Source organism: Micromys minutus, assembly GCF_963924665.1.
Source record: "Micromys minutus genome assembly, chromosome: 13".
Lineage (NCBI taxonomy): Eukaryota > Metazoa > Chordata > Mammalia > Rodentia > Muridae > Micromys > Micromys minutus.
This window is the reverse complement of record NC_137982.1, coordinates 43,574,969-43,596,451: the sequence shown is the minus strand read 5'-3', so window position 1 is coordinate 43,596,451 and position 21,483 is coordinate 43,574,969. Positions and strand designations below refer to the sequence as shown.

The 21,483-nt window shown below is 42.9% G+C and overlaps 1 protein-coding gene across 1 annotated transcript in view; it reads right to left on the bottom strand.

Moving 5' to 3' along the window:
- Positions 1-21,483, bottom strand: part of MYO3B (myosin IIIB) — a gene marked incomplete at both ends in the record, with an annotated part of 373,275 nt that overhangs the window by 110,114 nt on the left and 241,678 nt on the right. Inside the window, 3 exons of the mRNA XM_080927936.1 lie at positions 2,504-2,584; positions 3,810-3,972; positions 4,731-4,842. Of these exons, the coding sequence (XP_080784062.1) occupies positions 2,504-2,584; positions 3,810-3,972; positions 4,731-4,842 (356 nt within the window). The remainder of the gene's footprint in view (positions 1-2,503; positions 2,585-3,809; positions 3,973-4,730; positions 4,843-21,483) is intronic.

Below are 21,483 nucleotides of genomic sequence, written 5' to 3'. Positions count from 1 at the left end.
AAAAAGGTTGACAGCATGAAAAGACCGGCTTGTTGCTGTTATGCGAAAATGCTGTAATAGATCGGGAATTCTGAGAGGAAGTTCTAAGGAAGGGATAAGCTGAGCTGGGCTGCTTTTGTAGGGAAGGAGATGAAAGGAAAACGAATTTCACTCTGCTGCCCTGCAACATGTAGGCCAAATGCTTCCAAGGGCTACTCTTTAACATACATGCATGCATGCATACATACATATTATATTGCATCAGCAACATATTAAGTAAAAGGTTTGTGGATAAGAGCTAGAAATACAAACAAACGCAGTCCACAGAATCAAAATATCAACAAAAGTAATTTGTTGGGAAAATAATCGGTGAGAAAATAAATTCAGAAAGGGCCGTGTTCAGCTGGTCATCCCTGTCACCTTTTGTGGGGTTTGGAGGTTGTATTTAGGGCCAGTTCTCTGGCAGGAACAAGAGGGGACAATTCTGCTTTAGGAAAAATCCCAGTCTGAGCCAGCCCTAACTCTAAGGCAGATTGGCTCTGTCCACACTGTCCGCTGAAGAGAGACCCCGCCTGCTTCTTGCCACATTGAGGGTATAGGAGTGACTGACCTTCATGCCTGCCTGAGCCCCTGCAGAACTGGTCATTACATATTTCGAGTCTACCTGGTAAGAGAGAACACTGGCTGGGAAGCTAAGGAGAGTGAACGCTTGCAAAGCTGAAAAGAAAAGGGAGATGCTTCAAGAGAACACACAAGGTTAAGCTTCTGTGGCACCCACTCACATGTGCGTCAAGGGTGAGGCACACCTACTCATCACTGTCTTAAGACAGGGGTCATGAAGCCAGCTCACTTCTGCTTTGAGTCAGTGTTCACCTGGCCCTCAAACATGATTTTCAGACCTTTCATAATTTTTATATAACGGACTCGGTAGACAATATACAGGTTTAAAGTTTTTATTTTAAAACATATGTTGGACATATTGCAAAATCTGAGATCAGCCTGGTATCCTCTTGAGAAAAGTCTGTGTGTGTGTGTGTGTGTGTGTGTGTGTGTGTGTGTGTGTGGTGTAAATGTGTGGTGTATATATATATATATGTATGTGTGGTATGTATGTTGCATGTATACGTGTTATGTGCTCATGGTGTGTGTGGTATGTGTATATGTATGTATGTTGTGTTTTTGTGGTGTGTGTTGTACATGTGTGTGGTGTATGTGGTTTATGCATGTATGTTGAGTGTATGTGTGTGTGGTGTGGTGTGATATGTGTGGTGTGTATGGTGTGTTTGTGGTATGGTGTGTGTGTGTGTGTGTGTGTGTGTGTGTGTGTATGTGTGATGTGTGCTGAGGGGTCGTGGAATTAAGTAGTGAACACAATATGCACTTGGGTTTTTTTTTAAATAAGAATTTGTTCACTTTTCATAGAGCTTTGAAGTGGTTAGAAATTATTGGACGATTGTGCTGAGACACATTTGCATTTAAAGGGCACCCCTACTTCCAAAATATTTGAGTTCTTAGTGAAGATGCCTGGCCCCCACAATTCCTAAAATTCTGAGAAGGACCTCCCAGAGCTTGGCTCTGGCCTGGGCCTGCTGGAGAGAATCACAGCTGTCTGACTGAAGGATCTCTCCAAAGCTCTTTCTCTCCCAGTGCAGCATGGAACTCCCGCTCCTGAACCCCACTGTCTTACTCTGTTGGAGGTTCCTTGCACTCTTGTAATTCTTTCCTTGCACTCTTGTAATTCTTGGCATGGTTGAGATCCTGTTTCTTCCAGAACCTCAACTAGGGATTTGCAGCTTCAGATGAGGAAGTGAGTCTGGCAGTCACAGGACATGGCATTTGCAGAATAGCCCAGTGACCTCAGAGCCAGGGAGTGGGCTTGTGAACCAGCACACAGGGCTTATAGCTTTCAGGCTGCCAAGGATAAGCTGAGCCCCGAGATCCACTGTGTGTTTTCCTCCATCCCCGGGTGACTACACTAGCCATACACTCAGTCACGGATGGCAGCCACGAGGTCACCCTTTCCTCTGTAACACTGAAAGTCAGGAAAGCCTTACAAATCGTTACAAACCGTTAAGGCAGGTTCCTCTCACTTCACTGATGAGAGATTTATGGCTCCAAGAAGGAAAGAGACTTATCCAGTAGCAAGCATCGAGTCAAATGTGCTCAGTCCAAACTGCCTTATTTTTCAACGGGAGCTCTGCTGCTAGCAAGCAGTGTGGTAACAGATAAGTTACTTCTCCTTTCTGTGCTTCAGTTTCCTTTCCTCTTCTATTGTACTAAGGATATAAGAACTCTTCCTGAGGACATTATCAGCAAGCCTGTCCTCTGCTGAACATGTATACTGGTTCATGATCCCAGCACAGAGGGCTCTCAAAAAATGTGAGCCCCACCCTCACATACACACCCCAGAACTCTTGGCTCACCCCACCACTCCTCAGTCATTAGCTTTTTGGCCCCCTCTGAACTCATTTGAAAGGAATCAGAGCATTTCAAGTGGACACTGCAAAAATGATGCTTTAATCACCTGCTTGCATGTGAACCGCAGACTCGTTCCTCGTGTGGCTGGTTTGCTTAAATTTCCTCCGAGCATCATATCCTCTCCAGGCTAAAAATATAAAACCATGTGCTGGGAATGACATTAATTTAAAAAACGCGCCAGAGAATTGATAGAAGCTGTTCTACCTCCAATCTCTGCGTCTCTCATCCCCTCCCCCCACCCTGCCTTCTGCCTGAGGAAAGTCAAGGTCAGCAGATGAAATACATCGGGGGAAGGGCCTTTCTGAACTCTTGGTCAAGCTTTCAAAAATGCTTTGGAGAAACCATTTTTAGGCAAACTTTCCCAGAACATTTGAGTTCTCTTTAGGAGTAGTAAGATCCCCTGATCCCAGGTGAGGTGGTTTCCGGTTATCCCAAGAATGGGAAAAGCCCTGTCTTGGGCACAGGGGTTAAAAGTGGTGATTAGGGCTGGGGAAGATGGCAAGAGGCACTGAACTAGTCCAGTCCTTCTGATCCTTTTATGGTCAGGTATAATTGGAGATGAAGACAAAGGAGCAGAGGAAGGTACACAGCACATAGTAGATTCTGAGGATGGGGCGACATTTTCCATAGAAAAGGAAGGCAAGGAAGTAAGCCTAGAGTAGAGAGAACAAAGTGCAGAAGACGGACATCTTTCAGATAGACTGATGCACAAAGCCTCCACCCCAAGATGGGATGGGAAGCTGTCTTCTGTGTCCTCATGTTGGCCTGAACATCTCTGAAAAAGCTCATGTGGTCCAAAGAACACACGCTATGGTTTCTTGTTATGAGAGTGCCAGGAAATTCATCTACATCCCATGTCTGTCGCTTCTGTGACAGCTCATCCGGAGCATGGGAGTCAGGCATTGTTCTTAGCATCCATGATGTGCACGTGGTCAGAGGCATCAGTGGGCTCGGACAAAGCCTAGAGGCTTGTTTCCTCTGTTTCTCACCCTCGGCTGCCCTACAAAACCCTACTAGGATGGTGCTAGCCATTGTGCTGGAACAATCTAGATAGCACTCTGGAGACAGGCACATATGTAGAGTGACGGGGTTTTATACCTCTGCTCAGTGCCTGCTGCTCTGCCTCACCACTCTCGCCAGGGGATTATAATGGTTGGATATTTGTCTGTCTTTGAGGTCGGAGGACACAAGGGGCTTCCTTTGACGACACTCCCAGCACCTAGTATGAGGCTTGACTTGTACAGGTGTTTGACAGATGTTTGATGAAGTGAGGGGAGAAAGGGAAAAAGCGAAAGGGGAAGCCCAAGGTGCGTGATGGCGAGGGTGGCACTGGCCAGAACCAGGCCACTTACCCAACTGGATGGTTATAGCGCTCTTCTCTCTCTTCTCTTTTGCTCTCTTATATCGCCTCGCTCCAAGCCAGCCCTTGGTGTATGCCTGCAGCATGACCACGCGGCCCATGACTTCTCGCAGAAGCAAGTTTAATTGTTCGACGTGGTAATATTTGAGAAAAACCTGAAAGGAAGCATTGTTTTAGCATTACATTTGGGCTTAACAACAACAACATCAAAGAGTCCATTCCAGCCAATTGCAAATATTAAAGCCATGGTCTAAGTGAAGTTCACAGTGATTTAACTTATGCGTATAGTATATCCACTATCTCTGGCAAATACAATTCCCCATCTAAAATGAGGTTGCAGGGATGCTCAGGACCAATCTGAAGTTGGCTGATGGTATGAAGGCCAGGATGCATGAGCCCCAGCTATTAAATTTCCATAAAGGAAATCTACATGCAGGCTGAAACTAGCCTTGCAGAGTTAACCATAAAAATCTGGGCTTCTAAAGGGACGTGATGTTTCCTCAAATGAAAAGCTACACATGATGAAACTAAAATCAGAGTATGCAATAAACAGCCCAAGTCTGACACAAAAAATGAGCAAAGCTCTAAAGGGAACTCATCGCTGCTGTTGCTATGATTTATGTGTTAGCATGTGTGCTAGATCATGAAGTATGGAACCGGGGGGGGGGGGCGTTAAAGTACATGCAAAGGTCTCTTTCTAGAGATGCTAAAAAGTTCTCAAATTACAGAACAACGTGTCAAACCTCCACCCCTGGCTTGTACGCCCCAGACTTCGGAGTTAAGGCCAGCAAAGACCATCTTTAGGTTGGAGTCTTGTCTGCCATGGATGTCAGGTACAATGTCATTTTTGCTAGCCATCAGTGACAGGAAAGCATCCCTGGTAACAGACGGAATTATAAAGAGAGAGAGCTACCTTTGTTTTCCCCAGCACCCAGTGATCTAATCTGGACTTTTCCAAGATAGCAACACAGCTCTCTTTGTTAGCGGGAGGTGTTTGATGTGCTCGGAATGCCAAGTAATAATACCTGCAGAACAAAAGAAGAGAACAAAGCATCTTCAACCCTCATTTCACTTAATAGTAGACTGCTTCAGGGCCCACTGGTAAGTCTCCATTTTTCCTGGCCACCAATAAAAGTCTGGTAAGCAGCGAACAATCCACAATTTCTACCTCATTTCTTTACTTTCCCCTATGTTCATATTTTTTAATGTTATGTTTCTAACCCATGTTTAATGTCTGCTTTGTGGTTTTGTATGAAAAATCAAAACACCTGCTCCTGTTAGATAGCTGCCCTAGTGGATGCCATATTTGCAAATGTTAGAATTACTGTCAGAATAATTTAAAGTCCACTGCATGTATTTGTACTGGGTTTCGAAAAGTCCCATCTGAAGTACAGTGTGACTGATGGGTAATTTTTATATTTCTATCCGCAGGAGGCATGTCCTCTTCATGTAGTCCCTATTAGCACGTGTTTTCTTGAATAATTTCATTTTTATGATTGTCCAAACTTTAAGAAGAAAGGGATTTTATGTAGAGTCAAAAAGTACCGCTGTAGAAAAGACAAAGTCTCCTTTCCTGGCTCATCACCAGGTTTGTGGCTATGGTCCCTGTAATAAAAAGAGCAACAAGAGAAAAGCACACACATTTACTTGATGCCAATTTTCAGTGATGCAGGAACTTCCGTTCACAAGGAAATGGCATCCTAAGACACAGTCACACTTGAATATTTTTATGCCAGGTTTGATGAGGTGGTGGAGACAGAAGATTGAACAGAAGGGCACAGCCTTGTGACAGCAACTGGGAAGGACCTGGAAGACCTGAGCAGTCAGATTTTCCTGTGAGTTCCTGTGTCCTTAGAGAGGAGGCCCTCCCTCTCCTCTGAGGTCATAATAAGGTCTTATAGCCGATTTAGAGAAGGTCTCATTTACTCTAATTTCAATCTGTCTCCTGTGGGACTAACAGGGCAAGGTCACAGTGACCTTCCTGATTCTATTTGCTCAGGTGCTAAGGTGTCACATTTGGGGATAACATGCCCCAATTGTCATCACCGCCAAGAGAATTTTCCTCCTCCTCCCCCTCCTCCTCCTCCCCCTCCTCCTCCTCCCTATCCTCCTTCTCACCCTTCTCCTTACCCTACTCCTTCTCACCTACCTCCTCCTCCTCCCCTCACCCTCCTCCTTCTCACCCACCTCCTCCTCCTCCCCTCACCCTCCTCCTTTTCACCTACCTCCTCCTCCTCCCCTCACCCTCCTCCTTCTCACCTACCTCCTCCTCCTCCTCTCACCCTCCTCCTTCTCACCCACCTCCTCCTCCTCCCCTCACCCTCCTCCTTCTTACCCACCTCCTCCTCCCCTCATCCTCCTCCTTCTCTCCCCCCTCCTCCTCCTCCCCTCACCCTCCTCCTTCTCACCCACCTCCTCCTCCTCCCCTCACCCTCCTCCTTCTCACCTACCTCCTCCTCCTCTTACCCTCCTCCTTCTCACCTACCTCCTCCTCCTCCCCTCACCCTCCTCCTTCTTACCACCTCCTCCTCCCCTCACCCTCCTCCTTCTCACCTACCTCCTCCTCCTCCTCTCAGTCTCCTCCTTCTCACCCACCTCCTCCTCCTCCCCTCACCCTCCTCCTTCTCTCCCCCCAGTCCCCCCTCACTCCCACCCCTCCTACTCCATTCAGGACCTTGAAAATGGAGCGCATGTTCTTCCACCGAGGTATAGCCCCAGACCTTTCTTCCCTTTTCATACCCCCAGTTCCATAAATTTATCTGACTATATTCTTCTTTTAGAAAAATGCTACCTTAGTTTTCCCCCCTCAGGACAACTTTCAAGTTTCCTTTTTCTGCTCTTTGCTGCCATCTATAATTAAATTCAACCTTTTCAAAACTTTAGAATAAATTAAATTTCCTTGTCAGAGGAATTTTCTTTTCCATTCCCCCAAACAATTCTAATCTGTTATTTAGAAATTTATTTAAAATATAGACCTGTATTGACATGCTTAAGATAATCAAAATGTAAAACATATTTCTTTTTCCTGTCAAATAGGCTCTTACCTTTCTGTTTGTAAAAAAACAAACATACATGATCTGTACTTAAGTCAACTTGTCATTGTGCTATGAGACTATTTTACAGGTAAGATATGAAGCCATATTTGATAGAAACATTTGCATGAAATCAGAGTCAGCCTCCACCTGCGGGAATCAGAGTCAGCTTCAACCTGTGAGGAATCAGAGTCAGCTTCCACCTGAGGGAATCAGAGTCAGCCTCCAACTGAGAAAATCAGAGTCAGCTTCAACCTGTGAGGAATCAGAGTCAGCTTCCACCTGTGAGGAATCAGAGTCAGCTTCAACCTGTGAGGAATCAGAGATAGCCTCCATCTGAGGAAATCAGAGTCAACCTCCACCTGAGGGAATCAGAGTCAGCTTTCACCTGAGGGTATCAGAGTGAGTTTTCACCTGAGGGAATCAGAGTCAGCCTCCACCTGGGGGAATCAGAATCAGCCTCCACCTGGGGGAATCAGAGTCAGCTTCCACCTGAGGGAATCAGAGTCAGCCTCCACCTAGGGGAATCAGAATCAGCCTCCACCTGTGAGGAATCAGAGTCAGCTTTCACCTGAGGGTATCAGAGTGAGTTTTCACCTGAGGGAATCAGAGTCAGCCTCCACCTGGGGGAATCAGAATCAGCCTCCACCTGGGGGAATCAGAGTCAGTTTTCATCTGTGGGGAAGAAGGTCAGCACTCTCAGAACTCCTAAGTGCTGGCAGATTGTTAGCTAAGCCCAGAAACAGCCTCAGTTGGAGAAGGGGCTTCTGGGAACTGATCTTGGGCCCCCGATGGTTCAGGCAGCTGGGTCACCCACTCCATCTTTAGCATCAGCTTCTCTAGGACTATAATTTTGTCATGGCTTCTCTCTTGCCTTTGACCACAGCTGAAAGACTGTGAGTGTTTCTTAGAAACTTTTCTAACTATGCAGAATGTTTCCTAAACTAACATCAATACTAGAATTTAACCCACATCTCCTAATTTATTGTGACGATAATGTACATATTTGGCAATGGCACAGACAAGAGGTAAAAATTCAAGAGATCCCATAGAAGGAAACTGACCGACTCCTCTACTGAGTCACAGCAGCATAAAGTGGGTCTTCTATGGAGTCAGAACTTTGTACTCATTCCTCAGTTGTAGTGATGAAAAGCATGCTGAGCCCCGTGGTTTCAGCGTAAAGATGGCAGTGATAGAACCTGCTGGGAGTCCTGCCAAAGCAGGGGGTCTGGGTGGTTCCCACCATTTTATCTTCTTCCCGAAGCAACTTGATGGAGTTGAACAAGCAAGAGAGATTCAATAGCAAAATGTTAAGAACAGAATTCTGCTTTGAGGGTCTGGACACTTGAGGGCATGGCCAAAATCAGTTAGTTCTTGCTGGAGGCAATTGCCCCTGGTGAATAAGAATTGTCTCACAGTCTTGAGGCTAAGTTTTCAAGAGTTAGACCATCTCTGCCTGACTGTAAACATTCCAGGATTCTCTCCAGTGGACAGAGAAACTGTAGGTGTGGGGCATAAGATTGAAGAGCTGGTGTCGTAGAAAGTGTTTTTGTGGCTGGAGGGATGGCTTTGCAGTTAAACGTGCATGCAATTCTTACAGAAGACTGGAGTTCAAGTTCCCAGCACCATTTCAAAGAGCTCACAACTGCCTGTAACTTCACCTCCAGATACCCTCTTCCAGCACTCATGGGCATATGTGTACTCATGGGAACCTATATGAACACATCAATAAAAGTTAAAAAAAAATGAACTTTTTTTAAAAAGAAATTGTTCTGAATGAATAAACATGACCCTTCAAGGATGGGTCAAAAATAAAGATTGGAAGGTTCCCAAGAACTTCTTCTAAGAGGGAGCAGGCGGGAACGATCTAAAGACTAGGTGAGGGATAGAAAAGACTGAGGGGTCACCAGGAAGGAATGAAGAGAAAGGAGCCATTGCTCTCTACATAGCACCTGTATGTCCTGTGAGACAACTGGGCTACAGAGAGGAAACATGGGGAGTTCGGGAATCTTCTGTGTGTTCCTGACCAGCTATCAGTGAGAACATTTTATGTCTTATAAAGAACAACTGGGTCCATTACGTACAACATGGGCAGGACTGAATTTCCTAATCAACCTTCAGACATTACCATGTGTGGGAAGAACCAGGGCAGTTAGAATCTTTAGGACAGAGTCCTACTGACGATATTGCAACATGGTGGACTGCTTCCTCAAGTTCAGCAGAGTTTGTATTGGTACTTACATGGGAGCAAAGCACCCAGGGCCTAGGGAAGAGTTGTTATGGTGACAATCTGTACCTGCCTTCACACAGGACTGGCACCAGTACCTGCTTCTACCAACCAGATTGGTCTACTATCTAACTCACAGGACGGTGGCTAGAACTCAGACGGTCTTGCTTTGCCAGTGAGAAAAAATACTAACCATAAACAAGGATACCACAAAACTTAAAGAACGTAGACTCAAAAGGACAACATTGTGTTTCAAATTATTTAACTATGTCCAAGGATCAATCACAGAACGTAGAAAACTGACAATATTTGGCATCGAGATGATTAGTCATGCAGGGGAATATGACCTGTGACAAGAAGAAAAATCCATCCAACTGGGAAGAATCAAGATGGAGCACGGGGATAGGATGAACAGAAGAAGGTGCTGCAGAGCTACTTGCAGTCCAGAGCACTTGCTGCTCCTTCGGAGGACCAGCGTTGAGCTTCCAGCACCCACATGGTGGCTCACAATCCCTCCGTATCTCTGGTTCCAGGGCTTCTGATGCCCTCTTCTGACCTCTGCATGCACCTGATGCAGATGTGCATGCAGGCAAGGCTTTCATACACATAAGACAGTAAAGCAAATAAGTCTAAAAAATGTTTTTGTAAACAAAGTATATTTAAGTTATTTTGATGTGATTTCAAACGTTCAAAAAGTTATGAAGAGACATAGAAAGTAATTTTTAAAAATCACTTAGGATAACTTTTAGGAGTCAGAAGTTCAGTGTCTGAGATGGTAACCATAGAAGGTGAGCTCAGCAACAGGGGTGTCATCAGAACAGGGGTTGGGGATGGGTCAACAGGTAAGAGTGCTCACTGCTCTTGCAGATGACCCAAGTTTGGTTCCCCACATCCATGATGGGTTCTCACAAAATACTTGTAAATCCAACTCAAGAGACTTGACACCCTCTTTGGGCCTCCACACATGTGAAATGGGCATGTGCTGTCACATGCATGTGCCCATATGCGTGTGTGCCTACACACACACAAATAGAAATCAGGTTGGTTTTTTAAAAAAAGAAACAGAAAAAAACTAATTTTAAGAAGCAAAAAAGTTTAATGAATTGTGAGGCACTTTCAAGGGGCTTAACTATGTCTAACTAGAGTCCCTAAAGAGAGGAAAAGGGACATAGATTATTTTTTAAAAGGTGTTCAAAGATCACTAGTGGTCTTCACCAAAAGAAATGCTAAAGCCCGGAACAACAGTTTCAGGAAATGATAATTCCAGATGGAGTTTATCTACCTGAAGGACTGACAGCCTAGTGTGAGAGCTATCAAACGGTAAACATCCCAAATACTTTTCTGATGACTTAAATGTCTCTACCATATTCTTGACTGAGCAAAAGTAACAGTAATAGATCAGGTTTATGATACACAGAGACATGAAATATAAGACAAGCACAGCACAAAGGTCAGATGAGAAGGAACTGAAGTGGATTATCACAGGAGTCTTATGCTACATGTTGATTTAAGGTAGGCTAAAAAAAATTAAAGATGTGTGGCATAAATCAAAAAGAAAGCCCCTAAAATAGCCAAGCAAAGAGCTACAAGTAACAGATCAACAAAGAAGATAAAATGAAACTGTACAAAATGTTCAATAAATCTTGAAGAAGGGGGAGGAGGAGACAGTGATGTCATCCACAAAGATCAGATGTGAGTAATAAAAACCATGTAGCAAAATGTCAGAATAAAACTAACCATATGAGTGAGAATGCTAAGGCAGACATTTTAAACTTCTTTACACACACATACATACACATGTACACACACATACATACAAATACACACACATGCACACACACACATACACATGCATGCACACACAAATACATGCACACATACACATGCACACACACATACATACAAATACACACATGCACAGGCACATACACATGCATGCACATACACACAAACACATATATACACACACACTCTCTCTCTCTCTCTCTCTCTCACACACACACACACACACACTACATACTTCTGGCTACAAACTCTCATAGCTACTCATACACACACACACACACACACACACACGCACACACACACACACACGGCTACACAGCACATAGACATATGTTCACTCTGTGCTTCTGGATTACTTGATGAAACTCACCCCCAGTCTTTATGGCTGGCCTTTAGACAGAGACCACTGTGATCAGCTTCTTATGCTATGATAGGTAGAAACCAGCCCCATCTAAACCCACGAAATAACAGGCTGTTGGGTGACTCCTTTCCCGTTACCAATTCTTCCCCTTTGGGTAGAAGGAGAATTTCATCTCACATAGATGAGATGTTTCTGAACTACCTGCGGAAACTGGGACAACCAGTCCAACTGTCTCTCTGCATGCTCACAGCAGAGCTTCCCTGCCCTGTCTAAACTCTGTGCTCCTAGGGCCTAGATGACCCCTTTAAAGAAGCATTTAGATCCTGAAAAGAGCTTAGGTATTGATATGTGTGTATGCATATTGATATACATATATTGATATAGCTCTCTCTGTATCATCTCTCTATCTCTATCATCTATATCTATATCTATATATCTAATCTATGTCTATATACACACACTTTTTATATGCCACATATACATACCTATCATTTGTCGCTTGCATTTGAAATGAGGAGGAAGGCAGAAAGAAGCTTGGATCACTTTTGGGAATGTGGTTCGAGGAAGATCTGAGACCCAGTTTACTCAAACACAGGCCTCTGCTCCCTTCACATTTGTCTCTTCATCCACCTCCCCACCCCCACCCCCAAAGCATGGTCTGACTCTCTAACTGGCACTTGGGATGCCTCAGCAGTTTTGCCTCTAAAACCAGTGTGTGCCTCTGGCAAGCTGGATTACAGAGTTGATTTCCTAGGGTTGAGCACCAGCTTCGAGGCTCACTCAGGGGTAAGGCATCTAACAGCATTTGGCCTGGGGTATAAAAGTCATTTGTTTGGGTGATCAGGTTCTAGCCTCCTTTGTCCCGTCTGAGCTAGGCTGCAACTCTTTCTAAATGGCTGTCTCTGGCAGAGGCTGTAGTGTCTAGGGCATGCTTAGGATGACCAAGGCGCTGGGTTCTGTCTTCAGCCCTGCCGAATGGCAGCGCCTGGTAGATGTGTGAAGTCTGCAGGGTCTGGTGGTATTTTAATTGATTTCTTCCCCACTATGGAAAGCCAGAATTGTCCCCGGTTATAATTCATCTCGACATTCCTTTACCTCACAGAAGCCCTGCTGTTTTGACCTTTCCTGTGCACCGATGATACACATCTGCCTGGTTCTCTCTTATCATAGAAAGTAAACACTTTTAACACAGTCATCTTTATTTCTGTGTTCCACTCATGAGTTTGTCTTCTTCTGTACATTATCTTCTGAGAGAAATATAGAGTGCAGACACCCAGGACAGAGGTGCACACAGACACGCCTTAAATCAGGCAATCCTTGCACCTAGTCAGATGACACTGGGGACCACTTAGAAGCTTAGTGGGCCCCAAACTATATATGACACCTTCCTACTAATAATTTCCAAAAGCATACTATCAGTTCACAGAATACATCCATGCTGTGCTGGTCTATGCTGGTGACACCTTTAATCCCAGCACTAGGAAGGTGGAGGCAGGTGGATCTCTAAGTTCATGGCCAGCCTGGTCTGCAAAGTGAGTTCCCAGACAGCTAGAACTACAAGGAAATATTCTGTCTTGCAAAACAGAACAAAAGAAAGAGTGTGCCCATGTTCTGCTTTACCAACAAAGCCAGAGTGTTTGCCGAAGGCCACAACAGCATATAATATCACCACTTGAGTTCTCCTTATTTTTATCCACCCATAACAGTCCAAGGAGTCAGTTAACTTACTGATGACAGTCAACATATATATCAAATAATGCAGTTGCCTTCCAGTATCCTTGGAGATTGGTTCCCAGATGCCCAGATCCACAGTGGCTCAAGGAAAGAGTCTGTGCATACTCAGCACAGATGTGAAGTTTCAAACAACATTGTCAAGACAAGTTGGTCAACTATATTGATACAGAGCCCAGGATGTGAGAGCTGACTATTGAACTGGGCTCTTAATTTGCATTTCTTTCTTTTAAAAAAAATCTCTTTATATTAGTATTTTATTATTTGCTGTGGTTTGTGTATATGAGCGTTTGTGGGTACAGGCATGCCAAGGTGTATCTGTGGAGGTCAAAGTTCACCTTGTGGGGGTTCAGCAGGTCATTTTAGAATTCGTTTACCCACATTGTCTCCATGAATTATTTCCTATATTATGTTATTTTCTCATCTCTGTTGCATATTCATAAATAAGATTTTGTGCATGCTGTAGTTCAATTATTTTCTGTAAGCTTCTGTAGTTCAGGGTCAGTCTTTAAAGTAGTGGGTTTTGGAGGTGGTAAAAAATTTTAAGAAATTCGGAACACTGGAAAATGGTTAGATCATCAGATGTGTCCTGGAATAGATGATTACAAAAAAAAAAAAAAAAAAAACTGAGTCTGAGGCCTTCACCTCTGGTTTCCCGGTCAAGATGTGGGCTATTCCTGTTGTTGTCATGACTTTCGTGGGAGGTCCTCTCCAGAGCTGATCTCTTGCTAGTACCATATACTTAAACTTTTAAAAATCATGATGTAGATGAACTTCTTTTCTTTATAAGCATTTTGTTACAGCAATGAAAAAGCTGATTAATACATGTAGGATCCACCGATGGCCCAGACACTGGTAGAGGTGCTAAGTGGCATGAATAAGCAAGGTAACTTCCCCTCCCTCGTGAAGGACATAATTTGGGTAGGAATACAAGCTATGAAGAATAATAAACTAAAGTGGGGGGGGGGTTCGGGAGTCTGAGTATATTTAGGGCTATTTTGGTGTGTATGTGGGGGGAGTCTGAGTATATTTAGGGCTATTTTGGTGTGTGGGGGTGGGGAGTCTGAGTATATTTAGGGCTATTTTGGTGTGTGGGGGTGGGGAGTCTGAGTATATTTAGGGCTATTTTGGTGTGTGGGGGTGGGGAGTCTGAGTATATTTAGGGCTATTTTGGTGTGTGGGGGTGGGGAGTCTGAGTATATTTAGGGCTATTTTGGTGTATGTGGGTGGGGAGTCTGAGTATATTTAGGGTTATTTTGGTGTGGGGCGAGTGGGGAGTCAGTATATTTAGGGCTATTTTGGCAAGCAGCATTAAGCAATCAGGATACTGAGTTGATTCAGATCATATCATCATAGCAGACGCTGAAGGAACTGATACTGAGCTTATAAATAAAAAGCAAGGTCTCTTAAAGGGTTGTGTGCAGACCGCCTAGTTCAGCCTCATCCGGAGATTTAAAAAAACGGATTCGGGCATCCAAGATCTTAAAAGATACATGAACGATTTTTTTTATGCCAAGGAGAAGTCAACGTACCATCTTTGTTAGAATGCCTTGTTTATGTATTTTTTTTTAATCATGTTTCCCATGACCTAATACCGTTACTGCCAAAAACCCAGGGCTATTGTTGAAATATTTGGATGTGTAAAGATTTCCTTGGAAACTATGTTTGGAGCTTCTAGTAGCTGGGCCACATTCTCTGTCACAGTGTATTACTAAGAGTCACCTACAGGGTATCTACCTCTCAGCACCTAGAAACTTGTTAAGATGCAAATGTGTCCCCTCTTCTTGCTAAAACACACACTCCTACTGAATGAATCAGAAACTCTGGAAGCAGGGCTCATGAATCTGTATTTTCTTTATATTTGTTGTTTTTGGAGTATTTTGTTTTGTTTTGATGAGGTTTCTTTGCGTGGCCCTGGTTGTCCTAGAACTAGCTCTGTAGACCAAACTGGCCTCAAACTCACAGAGATATGCCTGCTTCTGCCTCCAGAAGGCATGTGTCACCATGCCTGGCCTTAGGAATCTGTATTTACAAAGAGCTCTCCAAGGAACTGTGTTTAGTGAGAAGAGAGGGGAATCCTAGAAAGAAAGAGAATTCTAAAACAAAGTGACTACCCTCCCTCAACCCAGCGTCAATGTCTCTAAGGAAAAGATGGGAATCCCACAAATCTCTTTGTTTAACCCAAAGAACTCAGAGAGTTTTCCTAAGGGAAATCACTCAGAAACCACCTTGGAGAGCTCTTCCTGGATGCTGGTTGAACATTGCTGGCTAACAGAAATAATTGTAGTATCAACAGTAGAAAAATGGCCGAATAAAAAAGCACAGAGCTCAACGGGAAGTGAAAAGGGATGTCTGACAGTTGTGGAATGATGTGGATCTATAGAGTACAGTATGGAATAGAAAGGCAGGCTGCTGAAACGACCAAAAGCATTAACAGCAGCTCCATTAGAAGGAGGGAATGGGTGAGTGGGTGCTAGGAAATGAAATCAGGCATGTGGGAAAAGAAATTCAGTTTTATATGTGAAATACTTAATAATTTTAGAGTAAATGAGCCACACATTTTTGTAATTATAAGTAAATTAAAACATTAGGCAAAGATTGTTATTTGGTTTAATCCTATAATAGACCCATCTTAAGTCAGAAGATTATATGTCTAACAATTGCATCAAAATCATTTACCTTCAAGTAGCAACGTTCTGATTGTGAGCAAGGAGGCAAATTCCTATGCCTGTTTATGGATTCTCTGTAGGTCATAAATATGACCATCTACACGGTCTCATCAGAGATCCAAAACATTGGATAATTATCTAAATAATCCAATCCACTTAAATAATTGCCTTTCAAGTAGATAACAGAGATAGCACAGTGGTTTTGGCTTAGATAATTTGATAATTACCCCCAATTGCCCATTTCCCTTTGTGTGTCTAAAATTCCAGATTTCGTTTATTAAGTTCTTATATTTACCATAAGCCACTTATTTTTTCCTCCCTTTGTGTTTTTCCATCAGTAAAGAAAGTGAGCAGCTGGCCACCATCTGCTACCAAACAGAAAAAAAAAATGATTATATCTATTGCATCCTTAGAAATGCTTCTAAATGTGGGCCTTGGGATAAGAAGCTATGCTGAAGGTCTGAGATGATATATTCCTCTGATGTTCTATTACTTACTGCATGTCTCAGTTTCTTTTTCTGATATAAATATCCTAGCACAATCAACAAAAGAATAAAGGGTTTATTTTAGCTCACAAGTTCCAGGTTAGAGTCCATCACAGTGCTGATGTCAAAGTGACAGGAACATGAGAGCCGGCCAGTTAAGACAAGAGACGGATATGTGTTTGTTAGTGCATGGCTCATCTCTGTTTTTATTTGATCCTGATAGCCTTTCCAGGCAAATGATGTTGCCCACAGTGGGCAGGTCTTCCCACATTCATTAATGTGATTAAGAAAAATCTTTCACAGACACTCCACAAGGTGCACCTTGTGTGTCAGATGAGGGTTGACATTAACTATCATACAATAAATAGCATTTGTTTAACACTGGGTATGTGTTAATGTTTTTGATTCTATTGTTGACACTTTATAAGTTTAAATGAAGGAAGAAAACCACAGTGACACCAAGAATCTGAAATAATTCATGCTCATTTGTACATTAATTTGTAATAGAAATGTAAACTTTGCCTGGGCATGGTGGAATATGTGTCCAATGCCAGCATGTAGGAAGTGGGGGTAAGAATCTGGCTACAATCTGCCTCTGCCCTGAGAACTTGGATGTGGCTGACTTAGAAAGTAACAGATTAATTTGATTGTCAGAGAATCCGAAGGCAAGAGGATCAGAATTTCAAACTTAGATGCAAAGGAAGCTCCCAAGGTGGGGATAGAAGGGGGGGGGGGGAGTAAAAATACTCAGATTAACAAAAGGATATTGGAGTCCATGTCTATCTAGCACCTGAGATGCTCAGACCTTTGATGAATATAAAAATTCAGTAACTAGTCCACTAGTCCACAGTTATCCTTGTGTTTCTTCTCATTTGCACATTTGCTATGACATTATCAGGAAATTCAACGTGTTTATATCTCTTCATTAATTTTATTTTAGTCACAAAGGGAAGGTCTAGAAAAAGGAAAGGAGAAATATTAACGTACTTGGCAATATGGTTAAAAATGAAAAAATACAATGTATGGTTCACATTAGTGAGAGCTCAAGTCATCTAGCGATCACAGTCCAGCAAACCGCCTCAGAATGGAACAGTCAGGGGCTGGCCAGGTGACTCAACAGATAACAGTAGTGGCTACCATGCTTGAAAATCTGAGTTTGTTTCCTAAGACTCACATAGTAGGAAAAACCAAATAAAATAAATAAAGGAACTCTCGGAGATACCCAAGAAGCATGGTAGGAGCAGGAGGTCTAAATGTGAGGGTATCTTTAAGCTTAATGAAGAAGGGCTAGAGAGATGGCTCAGTGGATCAGAGCACTGGCTGCTCTTCTAGAGGACCTGAATTTGAGTCCCAGCACCCACATGGTGACTCCAACAGTCTCAAACTAGTTCCTAGAAATCTGATGCCCTCTTCTGGCCTACACGGGCACCAGATACCCATGTGGTACTCAGACACATGTGCAGGTATAACATCCATAACATTAAATTAAATTTAAAAATAGGAAAGTTAGAAGCTGGAGAGATGGCTCAGTGGCTAAGAGCACTGATTGTTCTTCCAGAGGTCCTGAGTTCAATCCCCAGCAACCACATGGTGGCTAGCAACCATCTGTAATGAGATCTGATGCCCTCTTCTGGTGTGTCTGAAGACAGTTACAATATACTAATATATATGTATATATGTATGTATGTATGTGTGTGTGTATGATCTTAAACAAAAAAAAAACAAACAAAAAAATAAAACAAAAAAAGGAAAGTTAACGAAGTAGCCATAGTCCCAGGTTTTCCTCTTCAGCTCTTGAGAAAGATTTTTTCTATAAATTTTAGATTTAATCATTCAAAACTGAGCGGTATACGAAGAATAATTGAATGTTTGCACACCCGGAATGTGAGACTCCCTGCTCTCTTCCTGCACTGGACTCCAGAACCCTGAAAGCTAACCTGGGGAGAAGACCAACTAACTGGAGTCTTACTAGGCGTGCTGGAACCTTGTTTATTGAATAAATATTATGGGATTTGTGTGCATTTGGGCCATAAAATAAAACTTTGGCCATAAAATACCAAGTTTAAGCTGCTATACAAAGGGTTAGAATCAGGAATGAGCTAGAGAGTTGTAATTCTTCTCGTGTGTCAGATGAGTAAGCAGCCTTCCTGCAGCATAGCTCTCCATAAGATATATTTGCATTCTGCAATGAAGCTCCAAGTGGCTCCTTTTATCTGGAAGTGAGCTGAGGGGCAGGAAGACAAGCAAGAAGAGGATACAGCAGAAGCCATGGCAGTCTCCTATGTTTTGTAGAGTTTGTTCTATTTGAGTTCTCATAAAAACCTCTCTTTATAGACCTCTAATAAATGACAATATTTTCCAGTCTTAGCTAGAGCCCTTTAAAAATCAATTCATTCAAGTTTTTCCTTTGAGCTCTTATTAATAAAGAACCAAGACAACCCCTGAGCCTATGCTCTTCCAGTCTTTGATGCACATTGCAATCTGAGTGAGTTACAGTTCAGCAATCCAGGCCCAAGCATCCTTCACCTACTTCTAAAGACTGAGCCAGGGGCACAGTCAGGAATGATGTAATAGAAATGAAAACGAGGTGAGTTTTTTTTTTTCCCCAAACTTCACAAGTATTTCTAAAGCAGCTAAGCTGGGCTGCACTGCAGCAAAGACACAGTGCTGGCTGCGCCTCCCAGGCAGTTAGTGTTGAAAGGAGAAGTGGGTAATCCACATAGAGAGCAGCATCGATAAAGCAACCTGGGGGACATCTAATCCAGCCTCGGGGTACCACAGAGAAGATAATGTCGCTCAAAGTCCTAAAGAACAAGCCTGCCCAAGTGATTGAGGACTCAGCCAAGTGAACAAAGGCACCAGAGAGTGGTACAGTGTGTGGTATTTTGAGAACTCTTGACTCCTTCTTTTTTGACTGGGGCTTGATCTGAGAGGTGAAGGATGAAAGAGATAACTGAAAAAGCAGAGTAGCAAAGCAAGGAGTGGGGTCCAAACTTCCCCAGTGGTATCTGGATGGTCCTGGTAGTGGAGAAAGCAACGTGCTCCCATGGGAATTTTAGATAAACCCCATGCTGGCACCTCAGAGAGTAAAATGGGCAAAATTCAGGATGCTGCAATAGAAGAATAATTGAGAGTTCAAAAAAAGATAGCGGATTCATTCAAAAAAATTTTGTAAAATGAAACCAAACTCAGGATCCCAAAGAAACCCTAACAGATATGGTCCAATCATATTCAACAAAATGCAAAAACAAATCAGGGTGGGTAGGTGGGGGTGACAAACCAATGGTCACAGACAAAACAATGTTCTTCAATCCCTACCTCACACACACACACACATACACACACACACACACACACACACACACACACACACATAGAGAAAACATCACAAGGTGGATTATAAGTATGAAATAGAAGAGTTCAAATTATATATAACCATTAGGAAAAAGAAACAGGAGTAAATCTCAGTAACCTTAAATTTTGTGGTTGCTTAACTAGGACAAAGAGACACAAACCACAAAAGAAAATACATGGCTTCATCCAAATCAAAAATGTGTGCTAGAGGAACCTATCAAGAAAGTGAAAAGACAGTGGGACAGAGGCAGGTAAGATCTCTGTGAGTTCAAGACTGACACGGTCTAGACAGAAAGTTCCAGGCCAGCCAGGGCTACATGGTAAGAGTATGTATCAAAAAAGAAATAGGAGGAGCAGGAAGCAAAAGAAGGGGAGAATAAATTAGAAAGAAAATATTTGTTAAATACATATCTTATATCACACATATATTAAGCACATATGTCTGAGGGCATGGATGAAAGAGAGATATGGGAGCATGGGAGGTAGGACGAGCCTTGGGTTCAAAGACATCTGACCAGAGGCTTCTCCCCAGGCTTTTTTGCAGGATACTGCACAATTTAGTCTTTGGATTCCTGCAAAGCCTGGTTGAATCTGTTCTACTGGACCTAAAACTGAAAAATTGATCCAGATTGGTCTGAAATCTCTGTGTCTTATTTTTTGGGGAACCATGATCTTGCCCCTCCCCTCCCTCACTGAAACGCAGGTTCAGCAGCTGAGCACCCCTACATACATAAATCCAGGTATTGCCTAGCCCTGCCCCCCATGCCTCCTTCTCATCCATGTGAGGTCTTGGTGGTGGTGGTAGTGATGGCAATAGTGGTGGTGAAGGAACAGCCTGCTCACTTTAAATTGCCTGCCATGGCTGTTTAGCTGAACCCCAGTGGCCACCATATTGATAAATAAGGTTCACCACCATGTTGTTTAAGGGCAGCTATATGATTACCAGCCATCTTTGTTATGGGAAGCATATAGCTTTACTACCATCTTAACTAAGGGGAAGCCAAAGTCATTCAGTACCTTGCTGACAGCCAAATCTAATTTCTCTGTCTTTTAAGCTTTAGCTGTTTGGACAAACTAAGCCACACAGAAAACTACAATTGACTATTATGATGCCACATAGTAGGTTCAGCAAAGTTGCCAGTCTCTATGAATTGTATCTATGATTAATTTTTTATTTTAATACAAGAGCTTCAATTCAAAATTCATAATTTTTTAAGGCTCAACCCTAACAAGAATAGGTTTTATTTACCCACCTGTATATGTTTTCAGGGTCACACCTACAAAGGGTAACTAGAAACAAGCCAAGTTTGTCTATTCAAATATACTTTAGATTAGATAGATAGATGGTCCTCAGGCACTTCAGAGACCTGCTGAATATGACATTTAAAATGCTTAAACTTCCCATGGCAGAGACTCCTAAATCCTAGCAGTGACTTCCCCAAGGTCTCCAAAAAGATATGGGCACAACAAAGGACATTCCCTGGTCTATGGTATGCTAACTACTCAGCAAGAATTCCCCAATGCCCTGCCTGCTGTCAGTTCCCTGCCCAAACTGGACAAACAGGACTCTGGACATACCTCAAGGTTAGTCTTCCAAGTTCCTCCTCTACAGGAAGACCTATCAGATTTTCTGGCCTGAATACCAAAGACTGAGTCTACCCTGGGACCTGTGTACCTAGCAAAGTCTGAGAGACAACAGGAACCTGGGACAATGTCTAACTAGTGGACTTTGGACTAGTCTCTGTCATTTTAATTGATATATAGTCCATTTAGATCATAATTTATCCTTCTGGGGTCTCTGAGAGGCTTGTGACTTGATTGGTAAAAGAAGAAGTGTTTGAGGGTCTTGGAAGTTGTTTTAAGGTTTTTTATAAATGCAAGTTATGAAGGTTGGAGGGTGTGGAAAAACTTAGATGGTGATAAGGTGATTTAAGATATATAAAAGAAGTGAAAAATGTTTCAGATTTTTTTCTCCTTTCTGTGCTACTGTTGTAGTGAGACTTCAAAGTTCAGAGCTTTAAT